Source organism: Uloborus diversus, unplaced genomic scaffold, assembly GCF_026930045.1.
Source record: "Uloborus diversus isolate 005 unplaced genomic scaffold, Udiv.v.3.1 scaffold_411, whole genome shotgun sequence".
Taxonomy (NCBI): Eukaryota; Metazoa; Arthropoda; class Arachnida; order Araneae; family Uloboridae; genus Uloborus; species Uloborus diversus.
The window spans coordinates 112,186-134,274 of record NW_026558584.1 but is presented as its reverse complement, the minus strand read 5'-3'; the positions used below and the strand labels follow the sequence as shown (position 1 = coordinate 134,274).

Here is a 22,089-nt window from a genome sequence, read left to right as displayed (position 1 = left end):
ACATTGGTAAGTATTGAAAAAAATATTTTGATCTGTTTCAAAATCGTTAACCAATAAATGTGTTAGTTTTTTAAATTAAATTTCGTGCAATTTTACGGCCGACACTGTGGAATTGCTGTGGGTTCTTTTATTATTGTACAATGATGTTCAACTGGAGTTGCAATTTTATGTTTTTTGCTCACTTGCGAAGAACACGAATTGTACATTTCGAAACTCGGAAATTCATGTCCCCCCCCCACCCTATAAAGAAGGTAACCCTGTTTGAAGTTGAGTAATGTTAATTTGGACTTGCATAAAGGAAAATTCGGTAAAAGGGATTTACGGGATTTTATGATCAACACTTTTTTACTGGTGAAAAAAAAAATTATTTTTGCGGGATGCTCGTTAATTGGATTCAGGGCTGTAGACAAGGGGATGGTTTGTAGGGTTCAAACCCTGTCCGAAATTTTTCATCCAAAGAAATACTTCCCATTATTTATTTTATTTATTTATTTATTTATTTTATTTATTATTTATTTTTTGAAGATAAAAATAATATTGTTGTTATCGGTGTTATTTCAGTTTTATTTGGGAAAAGAAATTAGCATGACTAAAAAATTGTACAAACTCATTGTATGTTTATGGTAGTTTATGATTAGTTATTGAGAAATTCATTTATTATGTAACAATATGACGTTTTGTAAGAACAGCCCCTCCTTCCATTTAGATCATAAAGTGTAACAAAGATCAATAGAATACATTTGAAACCAAATTTGATAGACCATATAAATGTTTCAAAAAATATGTTTGGTAAAACCACCTTGGAAACAAAAGTCTGGTTACGGCCCTGATCGGATTGTACCATTTTTGTACAAAAAACTACAACAATGACATGCAGCAAAAGTTCTTAAATGTAATGTAATAAATTATTATTAAATATATTTGTTTTGCAACATCGCATGAAAATAGAAGAAAAAAGTCGATTTTTAGTCTATTTTGCTGTTTTTAGAGTATTAAAAAAAAAAAAAAATACTTTACTGAAGTAGGGCAAAATTTGTCGCTAAGTTGGCGACAAAACTTGACGACCAAAAGACTGACGATGTATCGCCAAGTGTCCGACAAATTATAACACCACTTGAGTTTACATCGAAATGAATAATGATTTCCCCCCAAAAAGGAGCAAAAGACCCCCTTAGGAACATCCGAATGCAACCAAAATGGAAGGTGCACAACGAGGCCCCACTAGGAGTCTACGTACCAAATGTCAACTTTCTAGGGCATACCGTTTTTGAGTTATGCGAGATACATACAGACATACGCACATAAATACGTACATGCAGACGTCATGAGAAAATTCGTTGTAATTAACTCGGGGGTCATCAAAATGGATATTTCGGGTGTTTGTAGGCTCCTAGGCATATATCCACGTGTGATCGGGTCGAAAAAAAAAAAAACTCAACATTCATTCGGGGGTGAGAAAAATGGAAATTAAGTCCGATTTTTGAGTGAAATTTTTTTCGCGAATACAATACTTCCTTTTTTGTAAAAGGAAGTAAAAAGGGTGCTTATTATATAGAAGATTTTTTCGACCTTTTTGGCTATACGATGAATTGACTATAGGAGGCCAAAAAAGGGGCAGCATTGTGGCAAACCACTATAAAAGTCAGTTTTGATGATAAATATATTAAGATCTTTAGAATCAGTTGAATTGAAAAAAAAAATTGTACTCCTAATATATTTTTGCTATGTGATTATTCAACATTGAAATTTTTAAGTGGCACAATAACTGCATTGAGCTGGCGAAAAAGTAATAAGGACCAGAATTGTGGTCTTCATTGCAACCCTACTTTCCCCAATCTGTTCAAATCCTCTCTGGATGTTGCACCTTCGTGAAAATGGACAATTTTGAAACAAGGCGTGGCGAAGTGCCATCGCATGGCAACCAGACTTCAGTTCAGTGTTCAAACCTTGATGTGAATAGTGAGAACAAAAGATGGGAGATTCAATTATGAAGCACTGATGTAATCAAATGGAAAAAGCTTAAGTTGTTTGCAAGAACTTAAAAAAACAAAATCTTGTTATTATATTAGAAGCGAACTAAAAATGCAACCTCAAAGATGACCCTTTTTCAATCATCGCGATCTCAAAAATGAACCGTTCTCTGTTACAATTAAAAAAATTACACATTTTCGATTCTTAATTCGTAATTTAAAATTGATTTCCACCCCTTTGAAAATGTTTCCTTGCGACTTTCCCGCCTTTTATGAAAACAGAAACCTGAAAATAACCTGCTCGGTTTTTAGAGATTTCCAGACTTTGGAAACGCGGATTTTCAAAGTTTTACCGCGTTCCCCATAGAAACGTGAAAAAACCTGTCCGGTTTTTAGAGATTTCCAGACTTTGGAAACGCTGATTTTCGAGGTTGTACCGCGTTCCTCATAGAAACCTGAAAAAATCTGTCCGGTTTTTTGAGATTTCCGGACTTTGGAAACGCTGATTTTCGAGGTTGTACCGCGTTCCTCATAGAAACCTGAAAAAATCTGTCCGGTTTTTTGAGATTTCCGGACTTTGGAAACGCGGATTTTCGAGGTTGTACCGCGTTCCTCATAGAAACCTGAAGAAATCTGTCCGGTTTTTTGAGATTTCCATACTTTGGAAACGCGGATTTTTGAGGTTGTACCACGTTCCCCATAGAAACCTGAAAAAACCTGTCCGATTTTTAGAGATTTCCAGACTTTGGAAACGCTGATTTTCGAGGTGATACCGCGTTCCACAGAGAAACCTGAAAAAGTCTGTCCGGTTTTTTGAGATTTCCATACTTTGGAAACGCGGATTTTCAAAGTTTTACCACGTTCCCCATAGAAACCTGAAAAAACCTGTCCGGTTTTTAGAGATTTCCAGACTTTGGAAACGCTGATTTTCGAGGTTGTACCGCGTTCCTCATAGCAACCTGAAAAAATCTGTCCGGTTTTTTGAGATTTCCATACTTTGGAAACGCGGATTTTCGAGGTTGTACCACGTTCCCCATAGAAACCTGAAAAAACCTGTCCGGTTTTTAGAGATTTCCAGACTTTGGAAACGCTGATTTTTGAGGTGATACCGTGTTTCACAGAGAAACCTGGAAAAAAAAAAACCTGTCCGGTTTTTAGAGTTTTCCGGACCTTGGAAACGCGGATTTTCGAGGTTGTACCGCGTTCCCCATAGAAACCTGAACAAACCTGTCCGCTTTTTAGAGATTTCCGGTCTTTGGAAACTCGGATTTTCGAGGTTGTACCGCTGTCCAGAGACATTGGCTTCCCATGCAGAGCAACGTACCGTCCAGGTTCATCTTTTCGAGATGGTTGAAGACCGGCATCCAGATGTCCTCCCGCATCGTCTGCAGGACGTTCCCGGACACGTCCACCTCCCGGATGAAGGGCATCCCGGAGAACAGGTCGTCGGGCAGGTCGCGGAGCAGGTTTCGTCTGAGAAGAAAAGGAATAGGAGCATAAATCAGAACCCTTATCCCGTAGCTGCCGACATTCCGGATTCGTCCGGGATTCTGCTGAATTTAAGGTGTGCAAATATTTGTTATGCATACTTTAATTCTGAACAATTTGATACCTTATTTATTGCCATACGCAAAAAACTTTTCAAGTTATCGTGAAAATGCGTATACTTTCCCCCGTAGAGATTTATGTTAACAGCAGCTGTTTAAGCCTCTTTTTCTCAGGTGCCGGTTTCTTGTTTTGCGTGAAAAGTTTCTTATATATTTCCGTAAAACTTTTCGTGCATGTTTGTCTAGTTTATTTTTATGATCTGAACCTAAATTTATTTATATTTTAAAAATTATTTATAATCTGTTTTGAAATTTTATAAAGTAATGACAAAATTTTGAGCGAAAATATATATTTTTTAATATTAACTTTTATTTTTAGTTAAAATTTAGGTTCAGATCATAAAAATAAACCAAACAAACATGCATGAAAAGGTAACCAAGTTTTTTCATTGAGAGTCGACTGTATTTGGCATGTAGTCACTAGAAAAATGTAGCCATTGAAAGACGAAGTAACATAAACGATAATGTGTCGAAATTAATGCTATTAGAAATTCCTTCCATTTGAGGGCATGTTCACTCGGAGCATTTCTCCGATCGGAAGGAAATTTCGTGCCATCCGAGAGAGACAACAAACTCACGATAGGTCCAGCGTAGATAGCCTGCTGTCCTGGTCCGGGAGCATGGATCTGGTGATGATCCGGATCTCGTTCCTGGACAGGTCCAGGTGTCTGAGTCCGACCAGGGCCGAGAACGCCCCGTTGCCGAGGTCGGCGATGCCATTTCGGGCCAGGTACAGGTTCGACAAGGACCTGGGGCCCGTCGTGAACCAATCGTTGTCCACCGAAGGTATCGAGTTGTCTTCCAGAATCAACACCTGCAACAAAGTTCAATGTTTCACCTAGAAATGGGTTACATCCAGTAAAACTTATCGGCAACTATCTTATTAGGTATTATCTGCGATCTGTGTAATCGTATTGTCGACCTGCTTTTCTGTCCATTGCAATCTGTATTCAGCCTACAGCGCTTATAAGCTACTAGCATTCCCGTACCCGGCATTGCTCGGGTAATGGAATTAGCAGGGGTTAACAGTGCTTGGTGCACCTAGTTTCGAAAATCCCCTATAATAATTACTTATTACCTATAACTTTTTCTAATTTTGGGAGGATCCCGGAGCCCCTGGACTCCTTATATATATGCCCTTGTCCTTAACCGATCTTTAACTGTTATTAACGATCCTTTTAAAGTATTGATTATCTTTGCAAACACGGGCCATCCACATTTTGATACACCTATGTTCACCCTTCCTCGAAGAATCACGTGAGAAACAAAAACAATATCAAATTCAAAATTCGCTATCGACCAAAAGTTGAGATGAAGTACTGAATAATGATTTGAATGGAGGAAAGCCTTCGAAAATAAGGGATTTGAATTCAATGACAGGTTTTGATTTTGTAGAAATTAAGAGGTTTTAATTAATTTCTCACGAACTAATTGAGATTTCGAAAAATCCTTTCTTAGTGGTTACTTTTGTAATCATGCGGAAATGCCTGCCGAATTTCAAGTCTGAAGCTTCAGCGGTTTCGGTTGTGCGTTGATATATATATATATATATATATATATGTTATCTCAGGACATTGATTTTTATATATTAAGATTTATAAAAAAAAAAAAACTTAAAACGCTCCCAATTCTTAACGTATCATATTGTTACGAGTCCGTCATTTCCAAGAAATTGTTTTAATGATGACACAGTTTTTGCGAAGGCACAAGAAATTCGTTGACGGATATGCACAAGAAGTTCGTTGCTAAATTATGTGTAGAAATTGGGCAAATATCATCAAGCACCGTAAACACAACGTTTTAAAACACGTAGTATATACAGTGAAGCCTGTGTAAGTTGACCACTAGTGGTGCAATATACTTTATTGGTCAACTTATAGAGGTTGATTTATACGATAAAGGCTAATTCTGTGCTTGAAAACGGCGGCCAACTTAGACAGGTGGTCAACTTACAAGGGTAACCAACTTTACAGGTTTTACTGTTCATCCAAATACGCAAAAATCACAGCTCTAACAGTTGGATGTGTCAGAAGGTTTATGTATAACTATTGGATCTGTTTCCTTGTGACTGTAACCATTATTGCAGCTCTCACTGCCGCTCTCGTGAATTGACCGGAAAAAGGGGGGGGGGGGGATTCAGTCCGATTTTTCTAAGTCACCGATAGCGTTTCAACACTTCTTTTTTTTTTTGCGACATCAACGTTAGATTTCTATTTCTATCATATAGTAAGATTTATCGATGACGCTAACGAAGCATTTGTTAGCGGAACGTGAATAGTTAGTTAAGTAAAATATTCATCTGGCGAAGTTTGGCAATGTCCTGAAATTTTGATATGGAAACCCTAGCGACTTGTTCGCTCGTGACGTCGACAGCGAAAATGAAAACGACTGAACGTCTTGATTGAAAATCAGCCAAAATGAAGAAAAAAAAAAAAGAAAGGCACTTCATGTTTTCGATCATGCGAGCGATTATTAGCGACACGTGAATTGTTTATTAAATAAAATAGTATTTTTTTGGCAAAACCCGAAACATTGCCGTGGTAATCCACGCTGAGCAAATATCCGGTCCCAAATGGCTAAACTTAAGCCGATGTATAGCCATTTTGGATTGGGTTTTTCATAGTTGCCCAGCTTTGGGTTACCACAGCAAAGTTTCGGGTTTTGCCAAATCGACCAAAACAATTCGCGTGCCGCTAATAAGTGCTCGCAGTGAAAAATCATCAAACGCGATAACTCGCCAGAAAATACAAACACTCAAACACGAGCGCCGATCCAAAATGGCCGATCTTAAGCTGATGCGTCGGCTCGCCAAAAGTAGCCTCATGAAAAAGGAGAAACAAACTAATTACCACGAGGTGCGTCAGATGGTCCAGCTGGAGGCTCGAGATCTCCATCTTCCTCATCTCCAGGCTGTTGAGGGCGCTCTCCAGGCCCCGAAACAGGTGTCTCCCGCGTCTCATGGAGTCGTCTTCCACCCTCACCCCCTCGAGCACCAGGTCCCCCGCCAGCCACCCCCGGAAGGGCCCCCAGAGAGAGGACGCGTTCACCCGCCTCAGTTCCAACTTCTTCAGGCGGAGACCTCCGAGTCCGGCCAAGGTGACCTCTAGATCCGGCCCCCGCATGTCCTGGCACAGCACCACTGCACCTGCAAGAGTTCCGTTTGAGCAAAAACGTTCAGAAATGGTTCCCTCACTTTGCAATACTACAGATCGCACCACTGTACGACGTACGCTATAAGAAAAAAAAAATAATAATTTGAATTTTGACATCTTGAATTCAAATTATGTTTTTCGCAATCACAAGTGTGTGTATGTAGGCGTGTGTGTTTGTGTGTGGGGGTATGTGTGTTTGTGTGTGGGGGTATGTGTGTTTGTGTGTAGGGGTATGTGTATGTGTGTGTATTCATGTGTGTTTGTCTGTGTGCTGGCATAAGTGTGTGGGTAGTTGTGTATATGAATGTGTGTATGTGTGTGTGGGGGGGGGTATGTGTATGTGTGTGTAGGCATATGTGTTTGTGTCAGTGTGCAGGCATGAATGTGTGGGTAATTGTGTGTATGTGTGTGTGCGTGCGTGTGTGTGTAGCAGCGTATGTATGCGCGTGTGTGTTGGATGCAACCTGGAGACGGCTTTTGCTATAGGAGCAGCATCGTGAGGACGGTGATGGTACGGAGGTATGTTGCTTTAAAAGATGGTGCTTAGTTGTTAGATTGAAAATAGGGTAGTTGCATACTTGAGCAAGTAAGCTCCTGATATGTAGTACCAAAGTATTCCGAAATGAAAATTTTATTTTGAACTAGCTGTTCCCGACGCGCGTTGCTACGCCAACAAAATAAGCAATAAGCGTGTATTATTATTAATAAAGCGTGTATTTTTTATACTTAAAACGAAGTTTTTTAGAGAATAGTCACTATTTTACGTCACAATTTAAAATTCTAGAAATATTTCTGCAATTTTTTCTGGAATAATTTCCTAATAAAATGCTGAAATTAGTTCGAATTCTAATATCAAAATAATCTGTAAGAGGTGAATAATAAGAATAAAATTTAAAATAAAAAAATTAATTTGAACTTTGACATATTGAATTCAAATTATGTTTTTCGCAATCACGAGTGTGTGTATGTGTGTGGGAAAGGGGGGTATGTTTGTGCGGGGGGTATATGTATGTGTGTAGGCATGTGTGTGTGTGGATACTTGTGTGTTTGTGTGGGGGGTATGTGTATGTGTGGGTAGTTGTGTGTGTAGGTTATGTGTAAGTGTAGGCAAGTAAGTGACGCAACCTGGAGACGGGCTTTCGCTATGGGAGCAGCATCGTGAGGGGCCGGTCGACGGTGATGCTGCAGAGGGTGCTGGCGGGAAAATAAAATGATAGGACTTCAAAACAGTCAAATGAAAGCAATAAGTATTCGTGATTGCTCAAAAAAAAAAAAAAAAAAAAATCATTCTTAGAAACTGATTTTAATCTACATGCAATAGTTTGCTATCTCGGGAAACGTGGCAATGCTTTTTAGGTGGTGTTTTGTACTTGTTTCTTTTACCACTTTTCACTCCAGGGATCCCCGTACCTACCGCTTTTTGTTGTTTAACCAGTTGGATCGGAACCTGAAGACAGCTCTCATTTTTTGATACAGACCAGGAACCGAGCAATCGCTGGCCCAGCACCCCCCAGAAGCATCGTTTCCCTTGGAGGACTTTATGACTACGAGCATATTAAACGTCCCCCAGTCACCATTCATGGTGACGGTGGGTCTTCGACCTCTTTTATATGTTGTCACTAGCCCTAAAAATTAACAACTTTGCAAATCCAACTTCAATTTTCGTCACATGCCACTCGTTTGCACGCTATTTATGGGTTTTCAATACGCTGGAGTTGTCACTTTTCATTAGACCCTCGCTCCTGTTACACATTGTCAGGATTTCATGTGCCCTCATCTCCCTCAAAGCGTGACATCATTTGTGGAACGTCCCTTATTACCTGTCACTAGCGCGGCCAGAAATATCATCTGGAAGGGTTATTTGATGAAAAATACCTTCTAAAGGGGGTTATTTGATAAATAATACCATCGGGAGAGGGTTATTTGATGAAAATTACCTTCTGGAGGGGTTTTTTGATCAAAAATACCTTCTGGAGGCGGTTTTTTGATAAAAAATACCTTTTGAAGCTGATTTTATTGATAAAAAAATAATTTCTGAAGGGTTTTTCTTGATCAAAAGCGCCCTTTCATATGCTACTGTATTAGAATTTGCATTTATGTCAAAACCAATGACTCTGAAGGCGGGTGTTTTCACCACCAACACCCCCCCCCCCCCACCTCCCCATCTTTGTTACGGCACTGTATACCTGTCATCTGTAAACCTCTTTTACTCGGAAAATTCGCGGAAATACTTGTACGGGCGTATCGACATGTTATCTTCGAGAAAGTGAGACAGTCGTTATCGGTTGCGTAATAATGCTCACGGTCAGGACCCAATTTACAGAAATGAAAGTATAAACCTTAAGCAGAGCCCCCCACAATCTGCAGGAAAACTAAAATATCACTCGGTGATTGGATATCGTAGCAACATAGATGATGATTTTGATTGGTGGCGACCTTATAATCACTGATGGTGAAACAATTGTCGGCAGTGTAAACAGTAATTTATGGGTCTGAAATAGCTTTAATTTTTGCAGAGGGGACGATCTTAACGTGAGAGATAGGTGTGTGTCTTGTACGATCAGTCCAAAATCAGGCCTGTTTACGTGTGTATCAAGGTCACCCATTTATGGGGGGCAAGTGGGGGATTCCCCCTTTCAGAAATTAGAACTTTCTTGCTTTTAGTTCTTTTTTCTTTGCAAAAATGTAAAAACATTTCTTCGCCAGAAATTAATGAAGAAATTATTAAAGTTGTAAATTTTAAAAATTATAATCTGTATTGAAATCAGTTTCTCTGAGGAAATTATCCTGCTAAACCATGGTGAAAATATCTGAGCCTCTCCCCCTTAAAAATTTTGCATATGGGCGCCCTTGACCCCTATTACAACTACAATAAAAAATTCTTTTTAAAGGTAATTTTATGCTCTGTAACTCAACATATATTATTTTACCCGCAATTAATTAAAGGTTTTGCGATATGAAACGAAAACTGAAAAAACGAACGCCTACGCCCGTCATATTTTGACAAACAACAAGGCTTTCGCTTTGTTTTTTGTCAAAATATTTTGCCTGACGCATTCCTCTTATCATAAAAATAATGTTATTAATGTTATGTTATGTTTTATTTAAAAAAAAGAAAAAAAAAACAGATGGAGGTAGAATTTTGCAGAGGGGATTTTGTATTTAAAAGTGCTGTAATACGTTTACTTGTTTATCTTTTTGACAAACGATGATTTTAATCTTTCAAATAAGAGGTTTTACTTCTGCCGAACTTGAACTCCAATATGATTAACTGTGATATCATTTGAAAGCTAGTGGGATGATGCAGTTTTGAGTGGATCTTGACCGGTTGTAGCTCAAACGATTGTTTTTGAAAATGACGTTTACAGATTTTTGCGTCAATTCAACTTTGAGTGCTTCGAATGTTTCAAAGCATGTAGCTCGCTAAAAAGTGTAACAATCTGGATGAAAAAACTTTCAGTTTATAGGATTTGGTGTGCTTAGTTCAAATATGTTCTTATTTTGTTTGTAGACTTCGAAGGAATTTCAGAAATCGGTCTTAATCTTTTAGGCTCATATGTCTTCTTTCTTTCGTTACTGGGTTACGAATTAGACACGCTCTTCTAACACCCCCTTTCGTTTGGCAGATGAGATCAAACTCACGCCGCATATTAATAGATCATAGAAAAGCAATAATCGAATAACAAAATCTTTAGAACATAAACAACGCTAACAGATGCAGAAGTTCACAATTTTTTTATAAAATTAAATATTAACAGACCATAAATTTAAAATTTAATCCCATTTCATTTTCTTATCACGATGTTTTATCTTTTTATTAGAAAATGATATTAATTTTTAATTACAAACGATATTACGCGTTTATTTTTAGCCTATTCCTCGTTAAAGCAAAGTAAAATAAATAAATAGAGGAAAGATGGGTTATTGTGTCATAAAAATGTCGTTAAGTAGAAAAAAAAAGTGAAAAAAAGAGTGGTGATAAGTGAGGAAGAGTGTACCGTGCTATACAAGGGACGCTTGTATAAAAATCGCATACGCATTCACTGACACACTACCGACGCCGCCAGCGAAATTTTCTTTTGGGAAAAGGGTGCCAAGCATTAGAGACTGATGTTGCCAATGACTAAATTTCTGTATTAAATTAATGACCTAACTATCTGTATAAGTCACTTTTTTAAAATGATAGATTGGGACATTTGGGTGCTTCGAATCTATCTTTTGAAACAACAGGAAGGTTAAAAATGCGTCATCTCTACTAATAATAAAGCTGAAAGTCTGTCTGGATCTCTCTCCGTCAGGATCTCTGTGACGCGCATAGCGCCTAGACCGTTCGGCCGATTTTCATGAAATTTGGTACAAAATTAATTTATCGCATGGGAGTGTGCACCTCGAAGCGATTTTTTTAAATTCTATTTTGTTCCTTTTATATTCCAATTTTAAGAAAATTTTACCGAGTAAATTATCACAATGTGGACTAATAAATTACGGAATGATCATAACGTGGAACCGTAACATGGGGAAGCAAATGAACATAGCAAATTGGTGAGAAATTTATGTTCCAGTATTTGTAAATGTACAGGCGAACCAAATAACCTTTTAATTTTCTACTACGGGCAAAGCCGTGCGGGTACCACTAGTGCCACAATAAACGGCAAGTATGTACACTTTAAACATGGCCCATCGCTTTCGCTTAATCGACGTAGATTGTAGTCAGGACAATAACATTATCTTTCTCTCGTTTTTTTTAAGGTTTGCTAAAAGAAAATGTGTGTGATTGTAGTTATTTTCCTTTTCTAAAGCTTCTTAGAATAAAGCTAATATTTCGCAACCTTTTTACTTCCTTTTACAAAAAAAGAAGTACTGTATTCGCAAAAAAGATATCACTCAAAAATCGGCATTAATTTTCCTTTTGCTCATCCCCGAATGAATGAGTTCTATTTTTCGCTTTGACCACACGTGGATAGATGCCTAAGAACGCACAGACACCTGAAATATCCGATTTGCCGATCCCCGAGTCAATTACAACGAGATTTCTTGTGACGTCAGTATGTACGCTCTAAACATGCACGTTATATCCGGAGAGTGGCGCAAAGTCTACGATCGGCGATTTCCCTCCTAGGAAACTTGGCCTTAATCCTCACTATCATGCTCGCTGCGTAAATTTTCCATGTTTCTGAACAACTTGGAAGGTTATGTTTTTGTTTGAAGATCACACCGTAACAAAAGTACTTTTCAAAGATTAATGATCTTGCGTTTCCCTCTCCAGTGGGACTACAAATTCGAAGCAACTGCTTTCAACTAGATTTAACTGTCCCGCGGAAGTCGACAAAAACATTTATTTATGAATTTCAACTTCCCCGCCAAAAAAAAAAAAAAAAAGAAAGTGGAAAGTGGTTCTAAGGTTTGTTTTTGTGAAAATTAGACTCTCGGTGTGTCCAGTTCTTATTTTTATACTTTTCACGCAGTTTTAGTAGTATTATATCTTGTTTGTAGTGATTAAACGTCGGAAAAAATTATGGATTTCAAGGTATAATTCTTTTGTATTCAAATCTATATACAAAATGATGTACAGACACAAAAAATAAACAGACGCTACTCATGGAATCTCTGAAAAAAAAAAAGTGGTACATTCTCATGATTTTAGATTTTATAACTGAAACATATGCATATTCAAAATTAATGTTCCGTACCACGTGCTTTTCATCCGTTTCTACATGTGATAACAGCGACAAATTCCATTTATAACTTATATAGCAGCAATGAAGGAAATCACACCCAGAGCACCATGGGGAAACGAACCCACGACCACTCGATTGCAAATGCCCTTACTATTCACGATTCTCAATATTCTGCAACGATAGGTATTCAATTTAAAACAATTTATCGCCCGGATGTGTGATGAAGTCAGACAAAACATTGCTGGCATGAAAAAGAATGTTAAACCAACAAAAAAGCAAATAAAGACTTCAAGAAAAACCATATTTCTTGCAGATTATTGTCCGTTTTTCATGAGAAGGCACTTCGCCACACCTCCTGGGAAGCAGATTTCCATTTTACGCGGGGTTGATCGGTACGCAATCCACGCGCTTCTAAAGGAGACAACCAGAAAGCCTTAATTTGTGCGTGCATTTTAATATGCAAAAAAGTCCTTTACAACACTTGCTTCACTTTTCTGTTATCATTTTAGTTATTCTTACATTTTACAAACTGCTGCTTTTACAACAAAATGCTATGATCCGAAATAGCTTCTGCCGAAAAAGGCGAAATAGAATCATCGGATACAACATGACGAGGAAGAAGTCAAGTGCCTTCATGCTACAGAAAAATGACGCATATAATCACAAAAGTAACGAAATATATCATTTTACGAATCACAAGTATCACTTTTAAGTTGATGACTGTCATCTTTCACACCAAAGTTCAGGAAAAATCAGTAAGTCTAATTTCATAAAAAAATCAAGACATTTTCAAAATAAAAAAAAGCTCTAAAAGTCACGACAATCGTAATAAAATCAGGACAGCTGGGTTTCCTACTAACTTCTAAGTATTAGTGAGGAAGGACTTTCAAACGCATGTCTCAAATTAATTCTGCGCAATTGCGCGAAGTGATTTGAAATGACGATATCCGTAAATACCTCGCCAATTTTATAGTTCCTCAGTCGTGGATGCTGCTTAGCATTTGACGTGCGAATCTTCAAGATTTTCTTTTCGGTATGTAGTTTTCTTATGATAGATATAAATGTTTAATGTTTGAAAATGTATGAATAATTAATAATTTAATTTTAAAAACACAGTAATCTCCTAAAACAAAAATACATTGCCCGCCACTTGTTAAAACCACATTTGTTCTGGGCAGGATAGCGGAGTCAGAAGGAAAATGGCTGACTTCGACACCTGGATTTTAAAACCCCAGATTCCGACTCCGGCTATTTTATATATTTAATTTTTTTTCATGTTACGTTATATTAAACGTTTTTCTATTGAAAATAGGAACCGGTACATTTGTTTATCCGTGGACATTTCAATTTATTCGACGTTAAAACTTCATTTTCCCTTGTGGGTTACAAGGCCTATTCAGCGATTGTTGATTTTTATCTTCCTTTTTCAATATTTTGTAAATCATTCATTTATAAGAAATAAGCCGTTTTTTTCTGTAGGTACTAATAGTTAGATGACAATGTGTGTATTAGTAGTACTATTTCTTAAGTATAGGTAAGCATTCCTTCGTTTTTTAACAGTATCACTCATTCACGGTTGTTACGAATAACGGCTAATACAAACTAATTCGTGGGTCTTTAACATTTCATATTGGTGAATTTCTGTGTTGGATTCTACAGTTTTTGTCAAATACATTGTGTGTTTTCAGTCATTTAAAAAGTCGAAATATAGTATTCTGTTTTAACGCTGTACAGATATTAGGTGGAAATTTTAACAAGTGCTGCTCATTTTCACTGGAAGAAAATAGAGAAAAAATGAAAATTGTTTTACTTGTCAATAAAAGTACCACTATCAAAGATTACTAATCATATTTTAGTTACTAGTTTTCTACTTATTTACTGTTGCTGTTCAAAAAAGAGATTACGGTAGTAATTAACCCCTTACCTCCTCAGCATTTCATCCCATGACAATTCTCACTAGTAAGATGTGACGATCTTTTAACTTTGTAATGTCTTTATAAGTGTAGATCATCTTAGCTTTTAATCAAAACTTGAGTTACAACTATAAATTATAGCCGAGCATTTCACGGGCTGTTAAAAGCGAGTCGAATCGATTATCTCTGAAAGAGCATAAGTCCACTTGTTAAACTCTTCAGGAATCAATAAAAGATGGTTATTAATTTGAAAAATAACTAAACTCTAGACGAATTTTGATATTATTACCTCACCTAAATTATGTTTAATTTCGTCGCTGACATTAAAGTTTTTTAAAAATCGACTTATGCCTGAAAGTATAGTTTGAAGTCATGAAAAAGTAAATCAAGTAAAACAGATTTGTTTCAAACTTATTCATGACATTTAAAAATAATATAACAGATTGAAGAAAATAATTACTGAATTCCGAATGCTTTAAATCATTATTTAAGAAGTGAATTCTTGTATTTTTATCTTTCTAAAAACGAGTCTTTGTAAAATAATACAGTTTGATGGATAAAGAAAAAAAATACAAAAATACTTAACAGATTTTTTTAACCTTTATATTTGTGCATCAGAGGGATATAAACACTGTCCATTTTTTCCCAAAATGATAGAGTTAAAATCGGCTTTTCTCACATTTCCTAGACGTCCAAACGCACTGTCCAAAATCTGTAATTTAAAAAAAAAAAAGTTTATAACGTATATTAAAAGAACATAAAGGCCATTTTCACTTAAGGGGGTAAAACACCACGTGGTAAAGTTATGAAAACGAAAATAGTGTTATAACCCTAAAATGTACAAATAAAAAACTACTCATATTTCTCAAAAAGACATCCTCCACAGAAATGTTTTTTTATCCTACTCTTGTCTGGTTTTACCAAGTTCGATGTACATATTAATATGATTATGGTCGAAATTGCATTGAATATACAATCTTGATATTGGTTATTTCCTCCTACATTACAAAATTTTTTCTTTTGTGCTCAGTATTGCCAACAACCTCCACTTTGAGAGTACGAAGAAAGTCAGTAAAATAACTAGTCTGAAACCTTCTCTTGTTGTTCTGTAGAATATTTAAATTTTTATGAATGTTGTGAATTGAAAACGTTTGCCATCCCTATAGAAGCGTTTCTCAAAAATCTCAATTTGACAGAAAGAATAAAGATACCAGGGTAGTGCAAATAGCACCCCCGCGAGGTGCGAGAGGGGGGATATGAAGTATGAGAGCGCAAGCTCTGAAAAAGTAACACTGTATTAAAAGTAAAATGAAATAGTAGAGGGGCTATGGTAGAAAATATAGCCGGAAACTGCATTTTGTGATAAAATCATGAACAGATGTAACAGTGAACCTTGATTCTATTTCAGAATTTCACTCATAAGACATGGGATTTGACATGGCAATAATCTGTCATTCCTGAATCTGTTTATTATTCATTTTACTGTCCAAAAACGCCGGTGGCAAATAACAAACAAATGTCCTCTGAGAGAGAAATCATGAGCAATCTCGTGAAATTTCTTTAGTTTTATTACCAGAAAAAGTCTGAAAACAGTTTTTTCTTATTTTGACCAGCATTTACGTCACTGAAAGCGTGCGGGTTTTTCTAAACAGTTCGTAGAGTGATGTTAATAAAATCCATGCGAAATTATCACGGACATTAAATTGCATTCCGAAACTTCTTTACTTCACCTCGACCCAAGGCCCGTGATTTCGAATTCTTCCGAAGGGGGGGGGGGGGGGGGGGGGGGGGATGGTGTGCAAAAGGGTGGGTCGATTTTAACATTTTTTTCTAATCGAAATCGCCTGTGGTGCGAAAAGTAGTGTATTGGCATCAAATAATTGTTATACATATTTTTTAGAAATCAAAATATATTTAGATCCCTCGCAAGCCCATTAAAGTTTCACCAGATATGTAAAAATTGACATTTTAAATTGTTTTAAAAAAATTTCTGATGTAAAATTTTTTTAATCCCTTGTGGTGGGAAAATTTGTGTATTGACAAATTAATGATCGTTAAAGTGTTTTGGTAATTAAAATATATTTAGACCCCCGGCAGGTCCCTAAAGTTTTGAAAATTATGTAAAAATTATTTTTTTAATAAAATTTCTATGTGTTAGTAAATAATCTACCTTTTTACTAATTTAATATTCAGTAGAATATCATGCAATATAAACAACAGCTTTAAACGTCTGTGACTAGATTTCATTGTTTTTTATTTCTTTTTTTGTGTATTTTTTTTAAGTGTTGAACCGTTCTTTGAGCCTTACTGTTTCTAGTTCGCTTTTCGTTTCAATACCGGATTTTCGCAATCTATCCTCCAGATTTCTCTAAGTATGTTAAGTTAAAATCTGGCGATTGAGGATATTTCTAAGCTGAAAGACAATTTTTGAGAAACCAGACGCAAACGTTGAAGACCGTGTGCTTCTTATCGTTATCTTGATTTAAAAAAACAAAACAAAGTTGTTTCCAATTGCCTAATTTCGGGGCTAATAGCTTAAAATTGTTTTTTTTTTTTTAAATATTTAAATGAACAGCATGATTAATCATTTCATCAAATTTCAAACTAATAAGTCCTAATGCTGATATGCACCCTCACACAAGAACACCTTCATCGTCTGATTAACGGATCCAACAAAGTTCTTAGGATTAAATGTATCCTCCTATTTACAATTTTGCAACAATTTAACCAAAAATGTTGAACTTATTTTCATCTGTAAATAAGACGTTATTCCAAAACGTTTTGAGCTTATTTATCATTGATTCTGCTACGGAAAGCGCAAGCTTTGTTTTTCGCACGAACAAGAAAATTTCTGCGGGGAGAGGTCCCATTCAATTTAGCTGATCAGGGAACTTTGCGAACAATTTAAAGTAAAAATCAAACGTAAAATGTTTCATTAAATTTTCCTGAAACTTCTACAGCACTCAAATGTGTTTTTTTTAATAAATTTTTGAATTTTAAATATCCGATCACGTTTTGTTAACTTTGTCGGTTGATCTTTTCTTGCCTGGTTTTCGATCTGATTCTTTTCTTTAAAAGATTTTATCAAGCATTATGCTGTAGAATGGTATAAATTAACTAATTTAGAGACATTTCAAACCAATTTGCCGCTATTGTGAGGAAACAGATATCAAATTTCGAATAGTGTTCGTAGTTTTTTACGAATACTATCCATTTAAAAATGATTAGCAGAATATTATTGAATAAATAAACCAAAAGTTAAAGACAAATGACTTTATAGTGTCATCAGAGTGCAAAAAAAAATAAAAAATAAAAAACGACACATAATAATTTTTATCATGAATTTATTCGAAAATATTTCAGTGTACGATAACTTTTGTGGCGTATTATTTCTGTCTCTTCGTTTTTTGAAAAATTTCAAAAATAAAATCAGGCAATATTTTGAAAAATTACAGGGCATTTTTTTTAGAATGACATAAAATGAAGTGAACAAAAAATGGACTTAATATTAGAGTTCAGTTTCGCGTTATTTTGGTTTTACTACAACATTTCTAAGTGTACGATCACTTTTGAGAGTCACTGTATTTGTCGAAACTTCAAGGGTCTGACCGGGGGTCTAAAAATGTTTTAATTACCAAACATTTTTTACACGAATATTAGATGCTAATGCACAACTCTTCCCACCACAAACCATTTTAAAAAAATTACTTTCTTTTAAAATGTCAGTTTTTACATATTTGGCGAAACTTCAAAGGGCTGGCGGGAAATCTAAATATCTTTTGATTTCTAAAAAAAAAAAAATATATACGAAAATTTGATGCCAATACAAAACTTTTCCTACAACAGGCGATTTCAATTTTCAAAAAATGTTAAAAACCCTACTGTGTAACCAAGGCAAATTTTATCGGAAAGCAGTAAACTACATGCCCACACATATGAAAACAATTAAGTTTCCAACGCCAGGGGGGGGGGGATCCACCCGGCCACCCAGACCCCTTATGTGAAGCACCTCCTGATACCGTAATAATACTCGATTGAAGTTGTTACTTGTTTTTACTTCGATAAGCAGAAAAATCTGGTATTTTTTACCATCTTGCATTATTCATATCGCGTCTATTCTTTCGTTCACGTTGAGAACAGAAACGGCATCAGTCCGTTCTGCACTGAGCGAAATTTGGGCCCCTAAAAAAAGCGCTTTATTTAACAAGGATTTCCCTTCCCTTCCAGACAAATCGGTTTTCTCTGCATAAAAATATTGTAAACCCCAGTGAACTCCATTTCGCGAAAAATGACTCATGCCGTAAATCGATTCAGTTCTAGTAATTATATTAAAAATAACCCCTTATTTTTTTTCCTGTTTTGTACATTTTGGTGCTCCAGTGGTCAATTACTGGTGAATCACCCTACTGCCATGGACAAGTAACTGCAATTAAAAAAAAATTTTTTTTTCCCCATCAATTGTACGCTAGCTTTATTGTAAATGCTTGCGCATTTGGTTTCCGGTGTTTGAAAAGCGCGGGAAAAGTCTAATTTCAACGTTTACCCATTGTAAGTATTCAATCCAAAGCGCTTTTCTTCAAATATCTCGAAACCTCATTTCTGCAGATGCTGCCGTTTTCGTGCCCACGGCAGAATGTTATTCTCCATTAGTCTGCTAATTACAATGGACTTTACTGGATATTCTTACTGTTTCAGTAACGAAACCATCTTTTATTGACACAATTTTCTAAACTTTAAAGTATTTTTTTAAATTGAACAGAAAAAGTATTGAAGTTGTGCAACACTTACTTGGGCAGGTAAACAGCAGTATCGATAATTCGTTTTCGCAATTTTTCATCTATTTTCCTATACGTTTATTGAACTAACTTGCTTTTTTTACTTTCACCGAAACAAAAAGCATGAGCCAAAAGTCAAGTTGTTAACATTTCACTCGTGTTTGTAGGGAATAGAAAGTAAGTTACTTCAAATATCTCACTCCATTTACGATGATATCGTCTTTTACCTTCCCACCGCAGAACAGTATAATTGGTATGGTTTAACTTTCCTTCCTTTCTTTGCGAGAAATCACGCATCACAGGTGTGAATTTTATGACTCTTGGATCTGAAACAATGAGTGAACGATTGATTCGTTGCTGAAAATTGATTCAATAAGCAGTTGATGGATATAATTTGGTTAAAACTTTTTATTTGAGAAACAGAAGAAAAAAAAAGGAACCAGAGTGTTTTAATACATTTCGTGGGGAAGTGTCGCGTTCATAAATGAGGCATTCAGTTCAAGACGGGGTAAATTCAAAGCGGAATTGATCAACTATTTACATCAGTTTCAAATGCCTCGTATATTATTTGTTCCAAGTGCAACAGCCTGAACCACCTCACTTTCCTTTTTCAATCAAATTTTGCTACCTTACCTCCAGTATATTTCCTCTTGCGTGTTATTGAGTTTTATAAATATCGGAAACTAAATTATCATAACTATAACCCTGATATACTTCACAATTTTGTATCGAACCGTTACCCTTTAAAAAACATCTCATTTAATGAAATAATGAAATTTTACTCAGTTTTGAAAATGTTTGACTGAACCCTCAATATCCTAAAATGGCACCATCATGAAACTCAATGTTAAAGGAAGGAATAATTACTCCAAATTCATTACATTTATTTTTATTCCGCGTATAATGCAAGATTTTGTCCACTTGCGACTAATAGCCCGGTCAATTTAGACATAAAAATAGTGATCAAATAACAAAAATTCCGGGAAAGCTAAATTTTTGTAGGGAACTTGGGCTTACTATTACAAATAAGGTGCCAAAAGTCCCCATCGATCCCATGTGCGCTAAAAAAGTTATTCGGGGTCAAAGGTCAAAATTTTAGGTTTTTTGGATTTTTCTCAAAAATGGTAAGTTTTATCGAAAAGTACCGCAGACCAAAGTTGTAGATCTCAAAATTCTCTATGAAAATGGTCCTTATGATTTTTTTCTCCAAGCTTCCCAGATATTGCGTACTCTCAAAAGATAGCCAGTCATTTACAGAATCCCCTCTACTTGCATGGCCTTGAATAACATCTGGCTATTCTAGTCCGTGTGGCATCGTTCACGTACCCAAAGGGGCCGGGCCTACTAAGGGCATGGGTGCACCCCTCAATATCGCGGAGCCCCTCCCCCTAAGAAGCAAGAGTTCCCCTTCAAAAACTGAGAAAAATACCCCTCAAAACAGCCCCCCTTTAAATGTGTTTTGAGCTCTCAAACTGTAACCACATTTCATACAATAAAACATAGTTTGGCTTGTGAGTCGCATTATTATCTTGACTCCTGACAATGTTTGGCCTTAGTGATACATTGTGAGTAAGATTTCTGGATTCTAATCTGACTAAGAAATTCATCTCTCTTGGTTAGACAACAAACTGTGTTTGACGCTTCTTTGTCTAACTTTACGCATCGTCTCACTGCTTTAGTATAACGTGATGTATTGGAAATCATATAATTCAGTAGTTACGTCCTCAAGCACCATTTCTTTTAAAGTTTTATCTGATATTCCTTTTTTAAGAAGATGATCCGAGTTTTCCCACTTCTGCTTATCAAACAACTCAAGTTGAAATCTGAAATTGTAAATGTTCGCTATACAATCGAATTTTTTAAATTTGCCATTGTACTATGTTTAGAACATCAGCTCTTGTTCTGCAAACTGGTTACTTTGAGAATCTAAAAAATATAACACTAGGCATTGCGGATGACCATCGTCAGAGAACTTGTTTCAAGACGGATTACGACGATCAGTTCGAAGATGGACAATGAACACGTATAATTCCAGATTTCAATTTTGAAGCAGAGAGACTGCTATGAGCTCATCGATAAGCAGAACTGGTAAAACTCGGCAGCTCCCTCTTTCAAAAAGTGGACTTCCGATAAAACTTTGAAAGAAACTGCTTGGTGGCGTACCTACTGAGTAGTATGGTTTTCAAAACTTCACGTCATACTAAAGCAGCGAGACGATAGGTAAAATAAGAAAAAGAAGTGTCAGGTACTCAAAACCTCACGTGTCATACTAATGCAGTGAGACGATAGGTAATATAAGAAAAATAAATGTCAGGTACAGTTTGCTGCCTAACCAAAAGGGATGGATTTATTCGAGTCAGATTAGAATATAGAAATATTAAGCCACAATACCATCAAGCCACAATTTCAATCAAGACTGAAAATTATGAGAAGTAAAATAGTTCAACTCGCATGCCAAACTTATGTTTTATTGTAATCAATGTGGTTACAGTTTGAGGGCTCAAAATCCATTAAAATTTCTTTAGCAACGTCTTTTGTTTCAAAGGGTGACTGATGTGGGCTGTTGCAAGCCACATTATTTTAAAATTTTTATACTTAACTTTTGTTCTCTATCATAGGTAAAATTGACATTTTGAGCCAAAGTTATCTGCTAAGTGGAGAATTAAACATTTTTTTACTAGATAAGAAATGCTTTTATTTATTTTTTTTTCGTATCTATGTAAGAATTAATTAATTTGAAAACAAACTTTTACAAATCATAACTTCTATTTTTTTTTTCTCTCTCTAAGTACGGAGCAACACGATGTTATTCAATTCTGACTGTATTGGTCAAATTCAAGACTCAACGCATGTGTGGAACTTTAAAATACAGTTTATTATTAAAATGATCTTATGCAATGTGTAATCTACACAAAAAGCCTGCTCTTAAAAGCGATAACATTAAATTTCTCAAATTTTGATATTTGATGAAATTATTATAACTTTTTCCAGTTT

At 36.0% G+C, this 22,089-nt stretch overlaps 1 protein-coding gene across 1 annotated transcript; it reads right to left on the bottom strand.

The window, feature by feature from the left end:
• Window positions 1-240: 240 nt before the first annotated feature.
• Window positions 241-14,989, bottom strand: LOC129233434 (insulin-like growth factor-binding protein complex acid labile subunit). The gene is made up of 5 exons (XM_054867461.1): window positions 14,920-14,989; window positions 6,427-6,722; window positions 4,156-4,391; window positions 3,295-3,443; window positions 241-257 (listed from the first exon to the last, which is right to left on the bottom strand). The coding sequence occupies exons 1-5, from the start codon at window positions 14,957-14,959 to the stop codon at window positions 241-243; spliced, it is 738 nt and encodes a 245-aa protein (XP_054723436.1). The 5' UTR covers window positions 14,960-14,989.
• Window positions 14,990-22,089: the final 7,100 nt, after the last annotated feature.

Excerpts from the sequence above, each read along its gene's own strand:
- LOC129233434 (XM_054867461.1), bottom strand. The coding sequence starts at position 14,959 with ATGGACAGTGTTTATATCCCTCTGATGCACAAATATAAAG. Across the intron at positions 4,392-6,426 it reads ACCATCTGACGCACCTCGTG|GTGTTGATTCTGGAAGACAA; the intron begins GTAATTAGTTTG and ends ACTTTGTTGCAG. Across the intron at positions 3,444-4,155 it reads CTATCTACGCTGGACCTATC|ACGAAACCTGCTCCGCGACC; the intron begins GTGAGTTTGTTG and ends TTTTCTTCTCAG.